The sequence below is a fragment of the Pimephales promelas genome, chromosome 9 (assembly GCF_988280905.1).
Source record: "Pimephales promelas chromosome 9, fPimPro1.hap1.1, whole genome shotgun sequence".
NCBI classification, from domain to species: domain Eukaryota; kingdom Metazoa; phylum Chordata; class Actinopteri; order Cypriniformes; family Leuciscidae; genus Pimephales; species Pimephales promelas.
This window is the reverse complement of record NC_142777.1, coordinates 3,777,319-3,801,667: the sequence shown is the minus strand read 5'-3', so window position 1 is coordinate 3,801,667 and position 24,349 is coordinate 3,777,319. Positions and strand designations below refer to the sequence as shown.

The 24,349-nt window shown below is 37.1% G+C and overlaps 1 protein-coding gene across 5 annotated transcripts in view; it reads left to right on the top strand.

Annotated features, from left to right (window-relative positions):
• thoc2 (THO complex 2) overlaps positions 1 to 24,349 on the top strand; it is a 173,314-nt gene that overhangs the window by 3,333 nt on the left and 145,632 nt on the right. For all 5 annotated transcript variants that reach the window (XM_039694123.2, XM_039694122.2, XM_089134684.1 and 2 more), the window contains exons 3-7: positions 7,799 to 7,890; positions 10,085 to 10,136; positions 12,844 to 12,914; positions 18,003 to 18,124; positions 23,034 to 23,167. In XM_039694123.2, coding sequence (XP_039550057.2) covers positions 7,799 to 7,890; positions 10,085 to 10,136; positions 12,844 to 12,914; positions 18,003 to 18,124; positions 23,034 to 23,167 — 471 coding nt within the window. The remainder of the gene's footprint in view (positions 1 to 7,798; positions 7,891 to 10,084; positions 10,137 to 12,843; positions 12,915 to 18,002; positions 18,125 to 23,033; positions 23,168 to 24,349) is intronic.

The following is a 24,349-nucleotide window of genomic DNA, read 5'->3' as shown; positions in this document are numbered from 1 at the left end:
AATGTTAACAAATTTTGTTAACATTCTATTAATATTAGTTTCTATGCAGATTTACTCCATGACAAAACTACCCCAGTCATTCTAGAATGATTCATTCTTTCCAAATAGAGCAATTCAAGTAATCTGTTGAAATTGTTTTTATATCACAATATCGCAGAAAAATAAAGTTTTTTTCATTTTTTACCAATATCGTGCAGCCCTAATCCTCGCTATGTGTTTTCTATACAGGGATATCGACATCGGTAAATATCGGTATCGGCCATAACAGCAATGTTAATATCGGTTATCGGTATCGGCCACAAATTTTCACATCGGTGCATCACTAATTATTATTAAATGTTAAAATAGTGGGTGTATTTTTTTTATTATTACTCACTTTTGTTTTTCACCTCCCGCCATTTTACGCCGGCGCGAGAAGTGCGCATTTGACGAGTGAACGTTTTGTTGTCGGAGAAAGTGAGACTGAATAACCAGCGTGTGTGAAATTCACTGTACAAATAGTTGACATCATGACATGCCTCACTTTGCCTAATAATTACAAACTGTGTTAAAGTTAATATAAGGAAATTTGAAGACTGAAACCCATATTTCTGGTCTAACACATACTAGGGCTTTTACTAGTTAACCCTGGGTCATTTTAAACATTTCATACAGAGCCCGACCGATAAAGGATTTTGTAGGCCGATACCGATACAAATATTTGTTGGTTTTAAAATCCGATATTCCGATATATCGGTCGAGATATATACATGTATACATATATATATATACACAAGTGTTGCCAACAGGGACGCTGTAGAGTGCCCTCTGGTGGACAAACTATACAACTCCAACACTCGTGACATGGTTGAAGCGTGTTTCGTCCAATTTTATTTTTTAAATATTAATTTATCGGCCATTATAATTGCAGATACCGATAGTTTGGAAAATGCCTAATATCGGCCTGCCGATAAATCGGTCTGGCTCTAATTTCATATTTTTATCTTGCTTCATTTTCACACTGCACATAATTTTCACATTAATTGTTAACCCCGGGTATTCATATGCTGTCGTAAACGCTATGATTATGGCACTGGCCTGCATAAAGACTATGCAACTGAACTGTTCTTATAATTTCTGATTTGATGTTTCCAAGCAATGTCACCCTTTAAAAATGATCACCCAGCACTTATAAATTGCTCTAACTAAAGGGTCATCAATTTAATACCTGGTTTCGTTGGTTATCCGGATACTGTAAATCAAAGGAAATGGCATCAAAATGTGCATCTAAAACCAATAATTAATTTCTATATTAATAACAAATGGCAAACAGAATGGGATTTTAATACTATGAACAAACTTCATGAAATCAGCCCCCATGTTGGAAGAAGCTGCTTTATATCAAATCTCAGACTGATGGGAGCAGATAGTTCACACCCTTGTCCGAACAGCCCATCACAGGAGGACACACGTTTTGACACTAGATCCACCAACATGTTCTTTCCGTCGAAACTCTTTATTATTGAAGCATGTTTCATTAGACTGTGCTGACTTTAACTTTTTGTAAAGTTTTTTAACTGAATAAAATAAAAGGTTAATCCAAATTGTAACTTATACCATACATTTTTCTTACAAGCTGGCAAAGCATTAAAAGCTAACACACATCTGCTGTCATTTCACACCGCATTCCTAAGCCTCTGGCTAACATCCTGTGTTGCATATTTGTGAGCGAACGGCGCAGTGATGGGTTTACAGAAAGGCTTCTGAAATTAATAAACCCCTAGACTAGTTGACCAGCACACATTATATGCAATGCAGTATTAATCATGAATAAAAGATGGGGTTGAAGTATTGAGACTTTGTATTTTCACTGTATATTGCAGTTCTAGGAACATTCAAAACGTCCATTTTTTTGGACGTTGTATTAACGTTCTTGCTTGGTTATAAGAATGTAATTAGAACGTTAAGAAATAACAATTTTAGGTTATACTGGGCGCTACTCTATTCTACAATATTAACTAATGACAGTAAAATAGACCATCCTAAGTCAATTTATTGCAGTAATTCCTCTCTCAACCAGTAGAAAATGCTTTGAACACCTGATTATGCATGAAAAAAACGGAAAACTGGCTTAATTCTGAAAAACAAACAAACTGTGATATCAATTTTTGGTCAAACCGCCCAGCGCTAACGGTGCTTGTATTCGTATTGAACCGAAACGGTACGGGCGTCATGGTTCGGTGCTTGCATTTACACGGAATAAAAATAAATAAAACTCGCGTGCAAATTAATTAATGTAATGCTCCGCATATATGCCGTTTTCGTCAGGTCGACACGACGGTCCAGTGAGATGGCAGCACTGAGGACCAGTATGGCGAATGGTGGTAACCCACCCGCTGGCCTCTTTAAGACTGCAAAACATCGGTTTCCCAGTCAGTTACAATTAATTAAACCAACAAGCTTCAATATTGCAATACTCACTTGCGTGCACACACTCTCTATCTCTTTCTTGCTCTGGTTAATTCATAAAAGAATGATCATAGCGCTGCTTTATTATTTGACACTTGTGCATCTCTCAAAGCCTGAGACAGATTTCCTCCAGTGTGGTCATCAGGGAAGCATTGACTTTCATTTTAGGATCATCATTAAAGGGATAGTTCACTTTGAAATTAATTTTTGATATGTTTTATCTTACCTCAAGGGCATCCAAGATGTAGGTGTCTTTGTTTCCGCAGTAGTTTCAATTTTGATATTTTTAGGTCAAACTGTACTTATCCGTCAGTCATATTATGCAGGTCTATGGTCACCACCTCAAAGAACATGCACAGAGAAGTCCAAATTAAACATGATTTAATGACTCGTGAATGTAAGTACACATTGATGGCCTAAGACACGAAACGAGCGGTTTGTGTGAGAAAACTAACAGTGTAATTACAGCCTTGTCAAACTGATCTGACAGCGCGGGTGCTTAGGTCTGCGCATGCACCGGAAGTGATCGCTTACGCGCCTACATCACTCTTTGTTTATACAGAGATTTCGGAAGTTTTACCTTTCACTAAACATATTTAGATATACGGGAAAAAAACGCAATGGAAGATGATTTCAATATATCCAAATATGTTTAGTAAAACTTCCGAAATCTCCGTGTACACATTGAGTGACGTCACACGCAAGCGATCACTTCCGGCGTAACATTGAACTGATTCAGATCACTCGGACGTGGCTGTGGTTACACGAGGTAAAAACGATATAAATACTGTTCGTTTTCTCACACAAACCGCTCGTTTCGTGTCTTAGGCCATCAATGTGTACTTACATTCACGAGTCATTAAATCATGTTTAATCTGGACTTCTCTGTGCATGCTCTTTGAGGTGGTGACCATAGACCTCCATTATATGACTGACAGACAAGAACGGTTTGACCTAAAAATATCAAAATTGAAAATACTGTGGAAACAAAGACACCTACATCTTGGATGCCCTTGAGGTAAGATAAAACATATCAAAAATTAATTTCAAAGTGAACTATCCCTTTAATAAAGTGTGGTGAGGAGATTTCCACTCCGGTAAACGAACCATACCATACTGTAGTGTGTTTCAGGAGTGGCGAAACCCAACGCACATCTCTCACTTCATGTCTCCGCGTGGCTGCAGGTGTTGGGGCAGATTTGATGTGTTACTGTGGTTTGCTGCAACAATAATTTGGCAGCTCTTGTAAATCACCTGTCTCTGTGATGCACGACCAGGGCTCCAGACTAACTTTTCCACTGGTTGAACTGGCGCTATCAACTTTCTCAGTTGGTCGCACCAGCATTTGATTTGGTCGCACCTTTTTTTTTTTTTTGCTACATGCCATGGGGTTAATCAGTGCATGCTGATGAATAATGGTTTTAATGGACCAAAGTTAGCAAAGGCTTTCTGGGTTGCAGCATAAATACCTGTAAAATATGAATTATCATTGTCAAATTTCAGGATTTTCATGGATTTTGGGCAATAATTTTAATCTGTAAGCATTTTACTTTTGAATTATATACAATATATCTATTTACATTTGAATCATAATTGTCTTTCTATCTATCTATCTATCTATCTATCTATCTATCTATCTATCTATCTATCTATCTATCTATCTATCTATCTATCTATCTATCTATCTATCTATCTATCTATCTATCTATCTGTCTGTCTGTCTGTCTGTCTGTCTGTCTGTCTGTCTGTCTGTCTGTCTGTCTGTCTGTCTGTCTTTCTATCTTGTATCATCTTTCTATCTTTTAAAAACTCATTAAACATTCACATGTATACATTACATTTTAAAAGATTAGAGTATTATAATAAGCTAATACAGATTTTTCCTTATCAAAGTTTATAGTTGTAACATAAATCAGAAATCTCACACTTCTTACTTCTTACCCGCTGGAAAAGACGTAGGAGGAGGCATGCTGTTTTGTGAGACATTTTCATTGTTGTATGCCTTAATTCGTGAATTCGTAATTGGCGCGTTCCACCATCAGTGTGCAATGCGCGTGACGTCTACGTTCGTCAATAAATAGACTGCACGTGTCTTGTGGAAGAACACTGTAACCGGAGCTACTTCTGTCCATTAATGTCTATGGCGAGTCACGCAGGCACTGGGCAACTCCGCATCCGAGTCGACCCCAGGATAAAACAGTCTGAATATAAACGCTTATTATTGGCGTACCGTAGTGATTCAGGACAAGTGAAAAACACGGTTTGGAAAATTAATTCATGATGTAGCCTACTCGTTCATTTTGAACATAAGTTACGGACTGCAGCAGCGGATACAACGGCGTTCTGTTGCGCGATATGCGACCACGTCGTAAAATGTTAACTCGCACATTATCAAAAAATGATCGCGGTCTGGAACCCTGATGACGCTCCCCTGAATCCAAATATTCACGAACCATGGATGTTTATTTTTTTTTTAAGTCTTTATACCACCCCTAATTAAATTCCCTGTTTCTAGTGTGTACATTAACGGTAACTCTGTTCACGCGCAATCAAATTTAGACACTGTTTAGAAAGTGTAAATGCTTACAACATGTGTATGATTTCAAATAATCACAGCCCTTGCAAAACATTAAAAAATACTTTTTAAAAATTTTGTTAATGTTGATTTTTTTCAAGCTTTACAGATTCCTCTTTAATTTGCTCTTGGGAGTTTTGCTATTTAGAGTGTAGTTATATCACAGATGTTGTTAATGCAGATTACTATTTTAGATAGAGAAATCTAGTTCTATCCTGATTGTTTATTATAAAATGTTGATATGAAATGTTGTAAAGATTGCGTCCCCCTATATCTTAATAATGCAGGGCTGTGATATCTCCTGAATTCAACACACTTGCATGCATAAATCTCATAGGTTGTCTTCTGAATGATGGGTTAATATTGCGGCTGTGAACGCCGTGTGCTTGAGATGCTGCGTTCACTCACACTGACACGGCTTTGCTTGACAGCCACTCGTAGCGGCGTTTAGCGTCTTTACCGTGACACTTTCATCCCGTCCCAATTCACACATTTGAGCAGGCAATTCCCACAGTGCCAGCGAGTGTGAAGAGGTGTAATGACAAGAGATACTTTTTTTGTTTATAATGTTGTAACATTTCCAACTAGTACTGTAACTCCACACTGTGAAAAATGTTACTGCTATTAAATGAAAAAAAAATATGGTAACAATATTACACTTAATTTTTTTGAGTAGTTGCAATCTACCAGAATAAATTATGTAAAATCCCTTTAATTATTTAGTCTGTGATACAGTGAAATGTAATGAGTTATGTTGCATTATTAAAAGACTGTATGCCACTAGCATAGCACATAACCACACTTGTTACTGCACTAGCATTATTACAAAGTTTTTGCTCAATGAACCAAGCAACATGCTTCAGAGTAACAATACATGCAGTTATTCACAACTTTGCTGTAAGCCCTACTTGTCTGCACAATGGTAACAATCAAAACTTCAACATAAAAGAAACTCTTTCAAATGTCAAACATAACTGAAGATTAAACATTGACAGATGTGTCCCTTTACTCAAACTCATAAAATAACACTTAATTTCAATATTTCCTCTCCATTGCCAGCCATGTGCAAAGCGTGTTGGGAACTAACAATGGTGCCTCTAAATAAAAACGCATAATTGAGCTAATTCTCTTAAAATAAATAGGTAGCCCTTTCCCCATAATTTTATCAGCTTTATCGCTTCCACAATTCAAGCCTCAAAATTGTGTTTCCTTAAAATGGAAAATGTATCTTTTTTTTTCAAACATACTTTTATCTTGCTCTTTTTCTCCTCCTCTGTCATTTTCTTCGTTCTGTTTTCCGCACCAGAGGGACACGTCCTTTTTTTGTGACATGGCTTAACATTACCGCGACTGTGCAAGAATTGTCTACGCACGCGCGAGGTGTCTAGATCATGCGCATCACTTAAATGCTGGCAGACACAGCAGCAGTTGTAGGAAGGTATATTGATCATGAATAGGGCCCTATATAAAATCCGTTTTATTTTTTCCCAAATTCCGTTTTTTCCGTTATAATTTTTGCAAATTCCGTTTTTTCCATTTTAATTTTTGGGAGTTCAGTTTTTTTTTACCCTTTACTGTTATTTTATTTGTAAAAAGAGCTTTTAATGTTAATGATTAAAATGTACACAAATAAAATAGGCATTTACTCTTAAAATGACAAATACTGCATGATGCAACATAACACTGCAAGTAACAACAAAATATGGTTATGAGCTTTAAACTGTCCTGTAAAATACATTTTATTAGTTTATATAAGTTAAAATACAAGTAACACTCTAGCTGCGTCGTAATGTGCATACTATCCATCCTAAATAGTATGTGACATTAGTAACTGTCAATACTATTTCGGGCATAGTTGCACATTGGGACACACTCGGTCTCTCTCGCGCGCACTGTTGAGCGCGCTGTCTCGTCTCTCTCTCGTGCGCTCTCGACTCGGACACACACTCTGTCCGGCACCTCATAGACAGACGTGCACGGAGGGGACTTTGTGTGTGTGTGTGCGACGAGTTTCTTAACTTTTTCGCCGACGAAAGCAGAGCCGTGGAGAGCCGCTTCGCCATGCTTTCAGTGGAAACGCGGCTATTGTTTTGATGCCGTCATGAGCTGAAATGAGAGGGGAGGGGTTGTGTCGCCCAGATTTGCTTCCCCGTCTCTCTGCATTTTCCCCAGACATACGTTCTTCTCCCACACAAAAAACGAATTTCATTCCAAATATGTAAAATTCTGCGAAATTCCGCGTTAACACTAGATTCCGCGTTAATCGGCCAATTCCGCGATTCCGTCAGCGATTCCGTGATCGCGGAAATTATAGGGCCCTACATGAAATCGGAATTTTCTTGTCTTTAATTATTATTAATTATTCATTCATTCATTCATTCATACGGTGCGATTTTAATGATGTGAATATTTTCTAGAAATAAAAATTCCAGATACAGCATATTAATTTTTCATCAGCAACAAAACAAGATGACATTTAATAATAATACTAATTTAAGCGCTTTCTTATTCAGCTGAATCTGTGCTGGTTTGTATTGGCCGCCTCCAGTTGTCGGTTTGTTTTGCCTCCAGCTAGCGCCGTGACGTAACTGTGAGGGAAGAAAGATGTTATAAGGCACACATAAATGTCATGGATGTGAATAACGAACAGAATGACATAAGCATTGGCCACACATGTACCATCAACTGGAACTCTTTAATGTTGTGCAGGTGTTATCAGTACGCCTGTAGGAACTGAACGCCGTTACTGAGAGTGTGTGTGTGTGTGTCTTATAGATCTGCAGTCCGGCCTGTATGAGCTCTGCTGGCATGTTATCCAGGGCAATCTGAAGGTGGATGTGGCCGCCGGTCTCCTGGCTGATGTCATGGTGAGTGCTCAACCTCTTCTCCTCCGTATAAATCCACGTCGAAGGACAAACTGCGGTGTCATTTTGAACAAAGTCAGGCCCGAACTAAGTTCGTTTGGAGTTTGTTTTGGGAGTTTAGTGAGGATGGGGACTCTAAAATTAAAAAATGTATCATATAGTCCAGGGTTTCCCAAGTTTAGCAGGAGAATGCCAATGATTAAAGAGTGAATTTCACTCAATGAAAACATTCGTAAAAACGTGTTTTGGTTGCTTTGACGTTACATCGGGCCTTATGAAATCCTTTGATTTATTTTTTTCTTCCAATTTTGTTTTTCATTTAAAAAATTTCTGGGTCCCAGTTTTTTTCGTTCACTTTTTTTCAGACTCCATTTTAATGGTTAATTTAAATGTTAGTTTTAAAAAAGCATGTTTAATTAATCAAAATCATGACGCTTATACATATTTGCAACAATTTATTAAAATGATAAAATTACATGTTTAGGGCCCTATGAAATGCGTTCTATTTTTTTATTTTATTTGACCAAATTCGATGTTTTCTGTTTTAATTGTTCTAGATTACATTCTAATGGTTTAATTTAATTTTCAAAAATGTGTTGGTTTTCTGCATCGGGCCCCAGTCACACACACTGGGCTCTTGTGTGCTATCGAGGCTTGAGGGCCTTGTCCCCAGTTTATTGTAATTGGTTGAAACAGTACAACCAGCTACCTTAAAATATGTCTGTTTAATGTAAGATCATAGAGTCAAACAACATCTGTGTGAAATAAATGACATAATAATATGTATCCCTTTACGGCTGGACACGAGGTTGCTGTTGCACTGTACTCCAATTACAACCATTGTTACAACAATTACAACGAGGAGAAGTTCATCTCGGACCTCTGAAACTCTGTCCTGCTGAGATGTAAAGTGTGTGTGTCGTTTTCTGAGTTTGTGTCTGTGGCGTTTGATCTATGTGGATTGCCTTTGCTGTGACATCTCATCCAGCGAGATGAAACTCTCCTTCTAAACACAGCTGAGATGTACCAGTGATCGATCACACACTTCACCTCACGAGTGTGTTCAGTGAACGGGAGAAATGGAGACGTTGAAACAAGGGATGGGCACTTTCCAAAAAATATTGCATTCGAATATTCGGGCTCATAAAAATCGAATATTCGTTTATTAAAATGCCGTTTAACGAAAAAGACATTATTTTTTAAGATGCTTTTTTTTTTACGTTTTTTCGCCATTGCTGAAGAAGTTTACGATTAGGCAATACACACAACAAGCTTACAATATATGTTAGTTTTCTTTTAGTTGAAAACATTAAACAGTAGGCCTATGTGTAAACAAAAAATATAAAAAACAAAAGCATTAATAAAAGCATTTAAGCTCAAGAAAAAAAAAAAACGCCTAATAAAGCGATGGGGCCAGTTGTCGTACAGATGGCCTAAGACACGAAACGAGCGGTTTTTGTGAGAAAACGAACAGTATTTATATCGTTTTTACCTCGTGTAATCACAGTGACGTCCACGTGATCTGAATCAGTTGTGCAATGTCCAACTGAACCGAAATGAATCAGTTCAATGTTACGCCGGAAGTGACCGCTTGCGTGTGACGTCACTCAATATTTACACTGAGATTTCGGAAGTTTTACCTTTCACTAAAAGAAACTGAAATCGTCTTCAATTGCGGTTTCCTGTATATCTAAATCTCAGTATAAACAAAAAGTGACGTAGGCGCGCAAACTTAAAGGAAGTATATGTCTCAAAATCATTTTGCTATTAGATAAGTTATTATCTCGGATCCAGCTGCGCTTTACCTGCAGCGATGAACAGATCTTTCCTCAGTCGACTGTTTCGATGTGATTTCTCATTGTGGTGATGATATTATAACTCAGATTCATTATTTAATTTGATCGTAAGTAATTCCATTTTGTAAGATCATTTTTCAAGTAATTCCAAACTTCGCGAGGCAGACGACAACATTGTGATCTAATACACACAGCACCACCCAGTGCATTTAATTACAACTGTGAGTTAGTGCTTGGGATTTATCATGGATTCACTGCATTTACGGCCAGCAAAGCAACATATTAAAATTTGAACGGTATTTTATTTTTCGAATCATAATTACAGATTGTTGAAATTGAAATGCTGTAAACGTGTGTGTGTGTGTGACATGCCAGTGAACGCAATCACGTTTGTCTTTCAGGAGCTGCGGGACGACATGGCTTCTGTTTTAGCTGATGTTTTCTGTATATTAGGTAAGTCTGGACCTGCTAACGCCGATTAACCCAATCTAATGGAAGTGTGATCTCATTTGTCCCGGTGAAGTGGAGCCAGGGTGTGTTTGCGTCTGTCCCGCGCACGAGTGAACACGCTTATTAAACTGCAGTGGTGTGTTCACATAGATCGCTGTTCTGACAGATGTTTGCATAAATCAGTGTCTGAATCTGAAGAGTCTGACTGAACTTATTGTAATGAAGCTCTCAGATTCCCTGCTGTTCGTTTGTCAGGCCCAGTGTGATTTGATTTAAATGTTAATTTAACGTTATATGGAGATACGACAGTTCTTGGAGCACCCTACACTGAATCCCTGCAAGTTCATTACCGATAAATGCTTCGTTCCAACGTGTTCAAAATGCAGTTAAGACTAGCTTTGAATGCTAGTCGACAGACACGTATAGCCATAAACAAGATTTTACCGATTCAGAGAGTAAGAAATACCTCTAGCTTAATTTCATTCGTATTTCTGGGTCTGTATGTCGAAACAAACACTGTGTTGTCTTTCTTTTATTATCTCTCTGATTGGAAACGCATCAATAAACGTTTTTTTACCTGCGAAATGCTAAAAGATCCACATCTCTCTAACCATAGATACTGTAAATTGTTGATTTCCCTGGCCTGTTAAAAAATAAAGAAAACTAAATATTTTCTTTTAGTAGTGTACAAAAATAAAGGTTTTTCAATACATGATAATTTATTGTTTATTACTCTTATACTTCAAAAGTATCGCGATACTCGGAAATTAAAAACCTCACGATATCTAAATTTATTAGAATCGATACTGACCGCGACCCAGATTTGTAAGAGACGTGTATTTCATGTTGGTGTGTGCCACGCACGCTTCCAGTCTCTCCCTATGAACGTCTGTTGTTTCTCCTCACGCGCGCAGCAAAGAAGCTGCAGCTGTCAAAAGCTGTGTCTGAAATCGCTCCCTATCCACTATATAGTGCACTATATCGGGTGTCGGCCATTTTGTAGTGGTGTCCGAATTCTGAGTGAACAACATCATTCCCTACATTCATTCACTACTTTTACCAACAATCCTCTCTGAATTCGAGTGTACATTCGATGTACACTTGCTGAAGCCCTATTTCCCACAATCCAATGCGGAGAGAACTGAGATTACATTACATCCAGTGGAGGATTTGAAAAATATCCGTTAATCGTCGTTTTGAATATAATAACGGTCGCCGGAGGGCGCTCGACGACACGTCATGTTAACAGACAATTTCAGTCGATGAAACTACAAAGCTGGCACGGAGGTATAATTACAAAATAAAGTCATTATGATTGTTATTGTTGTTAATATTATTTTATAAAGTAGGTAATGTAAGATAAAAGGAGTTTTATCAGTACGCGTGACGAAGCCTTTTCTGCGACAGCTCCAACTCTCCGACGCACAGTGTAAACGTCAGCGTCCGAATTCACTCACTTCATCTCGTTCACTCCTTGCAGATATAGTGCACTCAAATGCCATACACTATATATGGATTAGTGAATGAGTGAACGAGTGAGCGGTTTCAGACACTACCGCGAGACGGCTGCATGCGCGAGCACACGTGATACAGTGGCCGCCTGTCAGTAGCGGAGTGGCAATCAGGAGAGTGGGATCTTTTTCCGGTGGGCCGGTGGTGTTTCGAGGGCCGGTCTGATAGTTATACATTGCAAGTTATTAGCAACACAATCCAGAGGTCTCCGCAACGGCGATAGTTTGAAGCGCGCGTCCGTGTGAAGACGGTGCGCGACTGCGCAAGCCGCAAAAGACACTGTATCCAACTGATAGCAGCGAAAAAGAGCGGTGCTTGATTTAAAAAAAAACAACAACAGATTTTAGCGCTAGATCTCTTATTTAATAGCGAACTAAATGAATTATCTGCTAGTTAACTTGAGATGTTTCATTTATTTTTGTATTAGGTGTACAACTTTCCCCCCAACTTTCATAGATAGCATGAATAATTTGCAAGCTGCTAAAATAAAGGATACAAAACATCAGCAAACTGATCTATCGGCTATATGATAATAATCAGAGTCAGTGATTTATTTATATTAGGTTATTACAGCATTAAAGAGCACAGGCCTATGCAAATGAGGTGCATATGAAACAAACGCCTTGTAAGAAAAGCTTTCCTTTTCAGGAAAAGTATCGAAAAAGTATCGAAATCGCAATACTTGACTTGGTATCGGTATCGAAACAATAATTTTGGTATCGTGACAACACTACTCTGCACTTTCTTGCTCTCTCTTCTCTACATACGTAGTTGTATTACAATAGTAATGTGTTTATCTAATTATTTTTGATTTATTATGAAGAGTTATTAGGTCTGAGGTCAGTTAAGGCTTTGATGAAAATGATTGACAGTGGTGTTTAAGACAGACTTGGATACTGTTCAAATTTGATGTCAATTTTACCCTGCGTATCAAAAATGGTCTTGAATATCCATTTCTCCTCCTCGAGATATTGTATAAAATCATGAATGTTGGAAATTTAATAGTATGCCAGGTTTTCAGCTGATGAAACATCTCTTAAAAAACAGTGTTTTTTTTTTTTTTCAAACACTTCTTGTAACCAATAATTAAAATGTCAGTAGATGTACAAAACACATGAAGAATTGATTTATACATGCTATCTATGCCTGACCTCATCTGAAGTCACTTGACCTGCATGTGTAATTGTTGATTTTGCAGATATTGAGACCGGCTGTTTGGAGGAGAAACACAAGCGAGATCATTTTACCCAGTTGGTTGGAGCCTGTTTGGTGAGTTGTGTGAGAGGTTTGGGTCGGGTCGTTCAAACATTGAGGGGCTGGTAGGGCTGCACGATGCATCATTTTAGCATCGATATCGCGATGTGCGCATTCACAATAGTCGCATCGCAAGGATGTGCGATGTCAATTTGGGATCGTAGTTAATCCGTGATCCATGATCGTGTCAGCAGTAGGGATGGGTACCGAAACCCGGTATTAAACGGGCCCCGGTGCTGAATTTTGAAAGACCGCTGTATCGATAAGCTCGGACGTTATCGGTTCTGCTGTCGGTACTGGAGAAATGATTTATCATTCCTATAAAGACGTTATCTTGAACATGTTTATATCGCCAGCCTTTTCTATATATAAACTATATTTTAATTAAACCATTTGTCTGTGATGCAAATTTGAAATTCGCAGTTCAGCAGAGAGAGAGAGAAGAGAGAGAGAGCGATCTCACGCAAAGACAGCACGCGCAACACGACAGCCCTGCTTAATGAGTGACAATGAGGACAGAACTAAACATTCAACGTGGTTACACTTTAGATGTGGGATATTATTCTAATATATTTTGTATTTCGGCTTCCAAAGATTATAAAAAGAAGATATTTGAGATAAAACCGTTAAAAAAACAAGACGCATGATCTGTCCAGCTTAACTTCCTTTACTTCACACTCACAGCACTGCGGAGCGCTGTACCCAAAACGTAACCGTCAGAATCAGCACGATCGGCGATTGTTGCAAAATGCTGTCTTCTACTGTTGCAAGAGAAAAAAATGGCTATTAAAAACACAAAAGCCTGCGCAAGAGCCTGTTCACAAGGCGGTGCGCGCTCCGAAACGGACTGCAACGAGACAAGAAAAGTAGCCTATCCTTTGGGCTTCGTGTGTCCTCCTTAACTATCAAATATACATACAAATGTCAAAATGACCAGCTCTGAGATTCGCTTAAACACAGTTTATTCACTTAAACACAATTATGTCTTAAATGGACGTAAATAATAGGGAGAAAATGATGGTGCTTCAGTTACCGGTTACAGATTAGATTTGCTCCCGGTCTTAAAGGGGCAGCAGTCTAATAGCCTAAACCTGCTGACGATTCAGCCATTAATGCAAATCAAACAACAAAAGGCAGAAAAAATCACTCACAGCTTTTGAATAAGTAACTTTAGATTTAATAAGCATTAATCTGTCTATGATAAACTATACAGTGCTATTTTATATTTGATTACTAAATTAGGTTTCTTTTCAGACAGAAACAATTACCTGAAAAGATATGTTAGTACACCTTCCAATTAAAGCACTTTTGTATATAATTTGTATCTTTGATTGATTTTATTCTTGTGTTTTTACTTGTTTTTTTTTTCTTATGCGTCCTTTTTGTATATAAAACAAAAAAGCCTGCACATTGCTGCATAACAAAAATATATTTTTCTTCGTTTTGCTTTTTCTATTTTACATTTCAAAATATAGAGTTTAATTATGTTCTTAATTCTTTAAAAAAAAAAAAAAACACCAAAAAGAACCGATAAGAATACCGTTAAAGTACCGGATCGATAAGCGGTATCGGTAAGAGTAGTAATACCGATAAAACCTTAACGATACCCATCCCTAGTCAGCAGTAACGCTTGTGATTCGCGGCTGAATTGCAAAGTTTAACCATAATAGTGTGAGAGTTTATCAATTTGCAAGTCCTGTCAGTTTAAACATCAAGCGCAAGAAGACTGGAACTTGCGCACTGTTTTCTGTCAGCCTAACTAAAGCGCAATTTTGTCCCGCCAAAGCTTGACCGGTGAGAGATGACGATGAGTGACTTCTGCACTCGTTTAACCGAGAGAATGAAAGCCTTGGTCGCGCGTGCACTCTCATCGTCTTCAAACTGTCTTGCTTCCTCTCCCTCCCTCGCGCTTATTAATGAATTGAGATAACTGAATATCTTTGAGAATAAATGACGGGAAAAGGTCGGAAAACTAGCCCTGGTTGTGAATTGTGCTAAGATAACGTTGCCTTATCTTCTCTGAAAAGCGTTCCACACATTCAGATGACATAAACAACACTTTCAATTAAAAAAAAAAAAAAAAATCAGTGATGAAATGTTTTCTGTGTTGACAAATCTTCTGCGATGTCCTAAACTGCGTGGATAATCACACAACGTGTGCCGGGGTCCGTTAATGAGTCCGATTCGCGAACTAATGACTCATTTGAACCGATTCACTTTAATGAATGGTTAAAACAACTGATCTATCCAACACTGAACTCAAGAGACATCAATCGGAAACAAAAGAAGAATATAAAGCCTGTATAAACGAGAGCTTTTGTTGGGAATTTTCATTATGTGGCAGATAGCAGTTATATTTTTTGCAGCGTGTGGTGTGGTCAGGTGCGCGATTGGGACTGTTACTATAGACCTAAGACAGAGCTCTTCACTTTTTTGCAGTTAAAAAATCACTTAATTTTCAAAGAATTGTATTATTATTATAGTTTTATTTATTTGTGATGTTTTTTCGTTGTTGTTTTGTAAATGCTCAATGACAATTGTTTAAAAAATGCTCAATCAAAACATCACTTTTTTTTTAGTCTACTAATCGTTGCGCAGGACAAGACTTTGGTCGACTAAGGATTTCTTTGGTTGATTACAGCCCTAGCCTTATCTTCTCTGAAAAGCGTTCCACACATTCAGATGACAAACAACACTTTCAATAAAAAAATAAAAATGTATTCAGTGATGAAATGTTTTCTGTGTTGACACAAATCTTCTGCGATGTCCTAAACTGCGTGGATAATCACACAACGTGTGTCATGGTCCGTTAATGAGTCCGATTCGTGAACTAATGACTCATTTGAACCGATTCACTTTAATGAATGGTTAAAACAACTGATCTATCCAACACTGAACTCAAGAGACATCAATCAGAAACACTTTACAATAAGCTTCCATTTATTAAAGTCTAGTTAACTACATTAGTAAAAACTACATTAGTAATATTAGTTTTTATACGGATTTACTCCGTGACAAAACCACCCCAGTCCTTCTAGAATGATTCATTCTTTCCAAATAGAGCTAATCAAGTCATCTGGAGAAATTGTTTTTATATTTCAATACATATATATAGTGGAAAATAAAATATCGCAGTGCCATTTTTTTTTTACCAATATCGTGCAGCCCTAGTGGCTGGTAGATTTTGAAATCCACCAGCCACAGTTGGCCGGTGGACAAAAAAAGTTAAAGGGGTCATGAACTGGCTTTTAAAATTTAATTATACTGTTGTCCGAGGTCAACTTATGACGTTCGCTTGGTTTTTGCATTCAAAAACATCAAAATGAATAAGTAATAGGCTATTTTGTACCCAAGTTGTGAGACTTCCTGAAAAACGGTCGGTTTTTATGGGCGTGTCGCACTGAAGTCTTGGAAATAAACGCCCACTTCTGTGAGTGGATAACAGTTTTGCATATTATAATGAGTTTCGACTCACCCGTCGGTGTACGTGGGGGGAAAACGTCCAATGTTGTAAAATGGGAACCGGATTCGCCCATACATGTTCGACCCAGAGGGGGTGGTGTTTTAACCCCTTCGACGTCATAGTTTCCCACTTTTAAAAACGGGACGTTTTCAGAGGCGGGTGTCAATAAAAGCTTTTATTGGACTAACAAGGACGTTTTCAGTTCTGAAACTTACAGGATATTCTTATAATATGATGATGACCTCTTAGATGTCAAAAGCTCAAGGAAAATTTGATTTCTCAGTTCATCACCCCTTTAATTTCCATCCCTGTTTGGGTTGTGTGAGATGTGTGTCTCCTAATGTTGCATTGCACAGGGGCCTATGAAATCCAGTAGATGTTCCCCAAATTCAGTTTTATTATTTGATTATTTTAATGATTAAATTAAATTGTAGTAATCAAAATGCATGTCTAATTAAATGAAACCACCAAGCTCACACATTTTAACAATTAAAAGGTTAACAAAAATTACATATTTTAACAAAAATTAAGGGTCCTATGGAATGTTTTTTTCCCCCTCAAATTCTGTTTAAAGAAAACCCCCAAAACAAATCAGTTTTCTGTGATCTGGATTCCATTTTAATGGTTTAATTACATTTTAATAATCAAAAAGCATTCCTTATTAACTGAATTTGTTGCATTCATTTTTCAACATAAACAAGGCCCTTTTCATTTTTCTGGCAGTCAACTGAAAACATAAAACATTAACTGAACTAATCCTTTAATCATATGAGGAGTTCAGATGCAAAAGCCTCTAAGTGCCATTTGAAATTTTCTTCTTTAATGATGATTTTTATCAAGCTTGTATATTTAAGTTCAGTAATTTCACTTCAATAACAATTAATAGGTAATTATCATTGCCATTTAAGTGAAATTACTGAACTTAAATATACAAGTTTGATAAAAATCATCATTAAAGAAGAAAATTTCAAATGGCATTTAGAGGCTTTTGCATCTGAACTCTTCATATGGAATCAGTGCTCAGCTTCAGTGCATTAGTGCTACACAACAGAGCTGTACTGTTCAAATTAAAATATGGAAGGAAAAAAGGGATTATTCCTTAATTATTAATAGTTTTGCTAGTCTCACTGCAGTGTTTGAGTAGAGCAGCTTCATGGCCACAGTGTGGCAGTAATGCTCTTCGAGACGCAGCTCCTCTTCCTCACACTGCGCTTGAGGAAATGCTCTTTTGATTTGTGTGTGGCCGATCCCCCGACTCTGGCGATTAGCTGCAGTACAGTATCGAGCGGCCCAAATCCTGTCCTCTAGAGAGAAATTAAAGCGTACTCGTGAAGAAACCTCCAGCATCTATACGAGACTCGGCCTCATGGCGTGTCTATCTCAGCAGAACACAATGAGTTTTTTGATGGGATGGCTTTATAATGGGTGACCTGTCTTCATTTAAAGCGCTGTACGCCTGATTAGTATGCAGGTTTGTTATGCAGTGTTATTAGCGTTTTATGTAAGTCTAGCTGAAGGCCGTTGAGGTTGGATGTGGGCAGTGTTGTACTCATGGATGCTGGGATATTATTCTTGTGCTTTTACAGCTGGTTTGGTGACGAGTGTCTAATTAACGGCTTTGTCTGTGTGTTGTGCTTCAGATCTGTGTTCCTGATGGTGTGCTGAAAGAGAGACTGGATCCAGAAACGCTGGAGACTCTGGGACTGATCAAACAGGCTCAACAGTTCAACCAGAAGATTGTCAAAATCAAGACCAAACTATTGTGAGTCACGTTCTCCGCTGTTCCGACCGTGTGAAACGCCACTGATCGCATCGCAGTGTAAAACCTAAACACTCGATGTCTCGATTTGACGCGCATCACGAGACCTCATAATACGATATGTTTGCGATAGTCCAAGACATATGATAAAGGTTAAAGGGATACTCCATTTTTTTTTTTTTTTTTTTTTTTTGAAATAGGCTCATTTTACAACTTTCCCAGAGTTAAACAGTTGAGTTTTACCGTTTTCGGATCCATTCAGCCGATTTTTTTTTTGATATTTAGAAGAATATCAGTAACCAGACCGTTTCTGGTCTCATTGACTTCCATAGTAGGAAAAAAATATACAATGGAAGTCAATGAGACCAGAAACTGTCTGGTTACTGATATTCTTCTAAATATCAGAAAATCGTCTGAATACATCTGAAAACGGTAAAACGAGCCCATTTTGTGAAATGAGCCTATTTCCAAAAAAGTGGAGTATATATTTAAAATATATCGGCCACTTTTACAGGTAACAGACATCTGGGATTATCAGGACGCACAAATATTCCCCCAGTTCATTATTATACATTATAATCAACATTTATATATAGTGGTTTAATGTAGTGCTGACACTAAAACTTAATTTTCATTTTGTGTGAACGATACACATACAAATTGATGCATTTTTGTATTGTGATCTATTGTGATACCTTTACTACATACCTAATGTGTTGCCTAGCTAGATTAGCATTGAATGTCTCTTGCCTGCCCTATACCATCAGCAGGGCATTACTTTTTAATGTGCTGCCTCAATCCTCTCGAACTCCAGTGAGATTATTGCTTAGATGTTTTTGCCTTTCTGTTAAAAATAAAAAATAAAATGCTTTCTAGATAGGAAGCTTGAAAGGGTTTGAGAGATATTTGGATTTACAGGACATAGATATGAATTTGAGCCATATGTTGGGCCTATAGTATGATTTCCTCAATGCGAGAAATCCAGAATTGTTGAATCCAATAATAATGGACTTTTCTGTGTTACGTGGAATGTAATGCTAAGCATTTGGCAAGTTTTGGACGAATAAGTCAAAAGGAAGGCTGTACTCCTAATCAAATCAGGTTATGAACTAGTGTACGTGAATACTGAATCAGAAATAGTGTAAAATATAAAGCCTGCACGTATGAATGAATCTCTAAAACCATCATCAGATACACACTTCATGACCACAATGTTCAGTAAAAGTTTGATTTAACCATCAAAATATGAGGGTAGAACAACACACTAAACTTGGTTAAGGATTCAAGTTATTTATCTGTCAAAATACACTGACTACAACATAATCAATCATTCATATTTTTTTTTTGGTTCTCTCTTGATTTTGAATGTGTTCATAAATTGTTTTTATGACAGCCTGTCCAAAAATTATGTCAGGCCGATTTGGCATGTTTCATTGCTTTATTTTGCCTTATTAAATCTTTAACAGATTAAGAATATTTAGATAAAGGGTGAAGTTGTAGATTTTCTTGGACTAGGCGTCACTTTTGACCAATGCTGTATAAAGTATTGTACAGTAGAATGTACCTCTCAGTCATTCTACTGTATAGAAGTTAGGGGAAAACAAAAAGAAAAAAACTTTTTATAGAGCTTTTATATATATAAAAACTTTAACTTAACATTTTAACTTAATACATTTTTGTGATTTCAATTGTTTAGACATGCTTTTTGATTACTGACATTTAATTTAACCATTAAATCAGAGTCCAGAGAAAACTAAAATGGAAAAAAAAACATATTTTATATATATATATAAATAATGATAGTTTTGATTACATCATCAGCCAGCACTTTCCACTTATTTTTGATATAATCATGTTTACAGCAGAACTCCTGGTGTAGAAACTACGTTACCCATGATTCATGATTATGAGAAATCTCTACCTATCAAAAAGTCGAAACAAGTAAATCACACCAAACAGGCTCTTAGAGCACGCCCACTCCCATGATGCACTGTGTATAGTACAAGAGTTAGTCTCCGTGTACATGCAAAGTGTGATATTTCAAGCCTTTATTTGATATAATGTTGATGATTATGGCTTAAAGTTATGAAAACCTTGAATTTGAATTTGGGGTTTTCATAAGCTGTACAGCATAATAATCAAAATGTAAAATGTAATTAAATCAAAATTATAAGAAATAAAGCTTGTAATATAAAGGCTTGAGTCTATATAGTTTAGTTCCCCCTTTTAAGTTGAATCACTGAAATAAATGAACTTTTGCGCAATATTCGAGTTTTTCGAGTTTCACCTGGATGTTCATAGTCACAATAGCTGGGTTTCAGTCACGTGATTGTGTTGACGCGCGGAATGCTGTACTGTAGTCCGTACTGTACTACTTTACACGCTATTACAAGAGACAGATATAAACAAAAATCAAACATGTTGGACGTGATCCTTTCGATTTTTTTTTTTAACTGAATTGAAATATTTTCCTGCCATCGAGGCTGTAGATATCAGCAACTGCCTTGTTTTACAGACATACTTATGCTGCGTTCATGTGCTATGGTAATTATGGTAAATAACAAAAGCTGACGTGGAAAAAGCACATGAACACCCCGTCATGTGGTATTTTCCACTGTGCAACTCGTAGAATATTTTGATGGACGAGTTGCCGAGATAAGATAACCTTTGACCATTTCAAAATGGCGGAGAGCACCGCAAGAGTCGTGAATGGTAAAAAAAAATATATATATATATATATATATACTATTCATGATCTAGAAAATATACAGCATATTATTTACCTTTTGAGTTTTGATAAATATTTTTTTGTTGCTTTTGCAGATGACTTAAGCAATCTAAAATAGTTTTAGCTAAATAACAGGTCTGGATCTCCATCTTTTTACCACATTACAACAACAAAAGCACTTGAACGCAACACACTGGTAAATACCAGTTAACAAGTGGAAACTATCCTATTTACCATAGCACGTGAACGCAGCATTAGACTTTACAAAGTTCGGAAATGTTACACAGACATATCCACTTAAGTTGTATTAACTCGCCTTTGACGATGTGATCACTGCACACACGGTTGTTTTCCCATTCGGCTCCTCCCGACCGCAGACGTAGGTTTGCAAGCTGTTTTTTTCTGTAAATTTCTTGCATCCCCCCCCCCCCTTCTGAACAACAACTTTTGGTACGCGATAACCTCGTGGTTTGATCGTTTCAAGTAACCATAAATGACTCAAAACACAGGCATTTTGAGTTTGTTATAGTGCTTTCTAAATGCAGCAAATCACTTCCTGTCCTCCATTTTTATTTCGTGCCATGGCAACGCAGTGGCTTGACGTCATATGAAAACAAGCTATTGTAATCAATATTTGTATATTTATCCATTACATCATATCATTCGCTGTGCATCATGGGACTGTAGTTTTCCCTAGCGATTGGAAAGCCTCACAGTAAAGCAACTTCTTCAGTTCCTGATCATTTGCATCTGAAGCGCAGAGTTCGACCTCTGCTGAGATGTAGTCACCAGTGTTGTGCAAGTTACTTCCAAACTGTAATACATTAGGTATTACTTGTTACTGTTATTTAAAAGTAATTCATTACCTTATAATATTACTGTCCCAGAATTGTAATGCGTTACATTACTCATGTATTACTTTTGAGTTACTTTCACCAAAATAACTAAGTAGAACTTAACTTTGGGGCTGTAACGATATGCAATATGAAACCGAAATCGCGATTCGCCACACGACTCAGATCCACGAACCTACAGAATCGCGACAAACCTCTTCCAACTCCAGCGTTATTCTCCTTACCGTCCAGATCCAATGCTGCCTTATCTTTAAATTAGGCTATTAGTATTATTTGAAGTTAACATTATAAAATACGTGGACCTACACCACAAAACTAGTTGAGGATAAATTATTTAAAATTGGGGAAGTCCAGCATTATGGACATGACATTTGCAGTCAAAACTTGAAATAAAATGTATTGAAACGTATATAGGCTACTTCCTTAAAGGACTCCAGACATTAGACAAATATCAGTCTATGTTTTATTTTTAATATTAGGGAAAAGACACGCATTCATGCGTGACAAAAAAATAGGAGGCAAAATATATTTTTTGTAATTCTGTTAATTACACTGCGCAAATCGGATGAGGAAGGGTTGGCTCTCCAGTCTCCATAGAACTTAAAATATTCATTTTATTTTAGTTTTCGTGTTCGCATTTATGAGGAAAAAACAATGTTACAGATGCGACCGCTCTGAACTTGCACTAAAAGACTGCTTTAAAACTTTCACATAGTCTGTTGCCTTTAAGAAGTAAAAGCAGAAAATACACTGTAATACAACTGTAATACAAGCCTCACTGAACATGTAACGAGTAAAATATTACTGAAAATTGATTAGTAATGCCTTACACTACTGCGTTACAGCAAAAAGTAATATGTTACAGTAATGTATTACTTTTGTAATGCGTTACTCCCAACACTGGTAGTCACTGGGGATAAAACACCTTGAGCTCTTGTTGTTCTCTTTCAGACACGAGTCGCTGCTTTCTGCACATTCAGCATGTTGTTGTGAATCTGTAAAATGTCCCCAGCCTCATTTTGCTGTAAATGAAAGGCATAGGCTGAACTCCCCTGATGATGATTAATTTCATTGCCTCTGTGTAGGTCTTTCTTAATGAGTTTGCTCAAGATTGCAGTGCACTCTGCCCTGAAAGCCCTCGCTCTGCCCACAGCTCTCCACACGCCTCGTAACGTTGCTTCTTTGACTGACGCGTGTTGGGATGAAGTAATTGGTTTCGTTTCGTCTTCCGAGGGCCCGTGGCCACCAGACCTCAGCTCTGGTTATTTTGAGATGATTGCATGAAGTTATTGTTCCGTCACGGTGTAACCATCCCTCTTTCACTCTCTAGTTACAAACAGCAGAAGTTCAATTTGCTGCGTGAGGAGAATGAAGGTTACGCTAAGCTGATCACGGAGCTCGGGCAGGATCTGACCGGGAGTCTCACCAGCCACATCGTCCTGGAGAACATCAAGTCCTTAATAGGTACGGTACACACCGCATCACCTTTCCCGATCACCCGTGAGATTAACTTCATTATTAAATACCGCTTTACACATGATGATGAGGGCTGGACAATATATGAAGAGTTCAGATGCAAAAGCCTCTAAATGCCATTTGAAATTTTCTTCTTTAATGATGATTTTTATCAAGCTTGTATATTTAAGTTCAGTAATTTCACTTAAATGGCAATGGTAATTACCTATTAATTGTTATTTAAGTGAAATTACTGAACTTAAATATACAAGTTTGACAAAAATCATCATTAAAGAAGAAAATTTCAAATGGCATTTAGAGGCTTTTGCATCTGAACTCTTCATATCGAAATATCGTGATACAAAAGACAGCTCAATAACTTATGTAGCTTTAATAAGAATCAGTATTTAGTAGAGCATGACCGATAAAGGATTTTGAAGGCCGATACCGATACAAATATTTTTGAGTTTTAAAATCCGATATATCGGACGATATTTTTTTTTATTAAATATTGTTGTATTTCACACACGTGTAACAGAAAAGCTAACTTTTCTGCACAAGATACGTTTGATACTTTTTCTCTCTGTCTAAATGTTCACTCCTCACAAGTTTAACTTACATTTTACAATGCAGGGACTGTAACTAGAGATATGCTAGTTATAAATACAGTAATCATTACTTTATTTAGGCAGAAAAAGTTGTGGTTTCCAAGCTCATTAATGTTAACGTTAGCGGTCTTCCACTGATGATAGTGGCATTAGCTAGCTTTGTGGTTAGCTAGTCTATGATTAGCAATAGATAACATCATACTGCAAATTGTAAAACATACATTTTCAATAAAACAGGCCAAGGAGAGATGATTGAAGCATGTTTTGTCTGTTTTTATTTTATTTTTTAAATATTCATTTATCGGCCATTATAACTGCCGATACCGATATTTTGGAAAATGCCCAATATCGGCCGATAATATCGGTCTGGCTATTTCATTTCTATAGTATACACTAAGCAGTGTTTTATTTTTACATTTGACTATTCAGTTTCTGTTGTTAAATAACTGATGTAGTAGGGGTGGGCGATATGACCAAAATTGTGTTTCACGATATGACTAATTTTATTTCACGGTAACGATATATTTCACAATATAGTTATTTATATAGCCTAGTTATCCTCAAAAAAAAAAAAAATAAATAA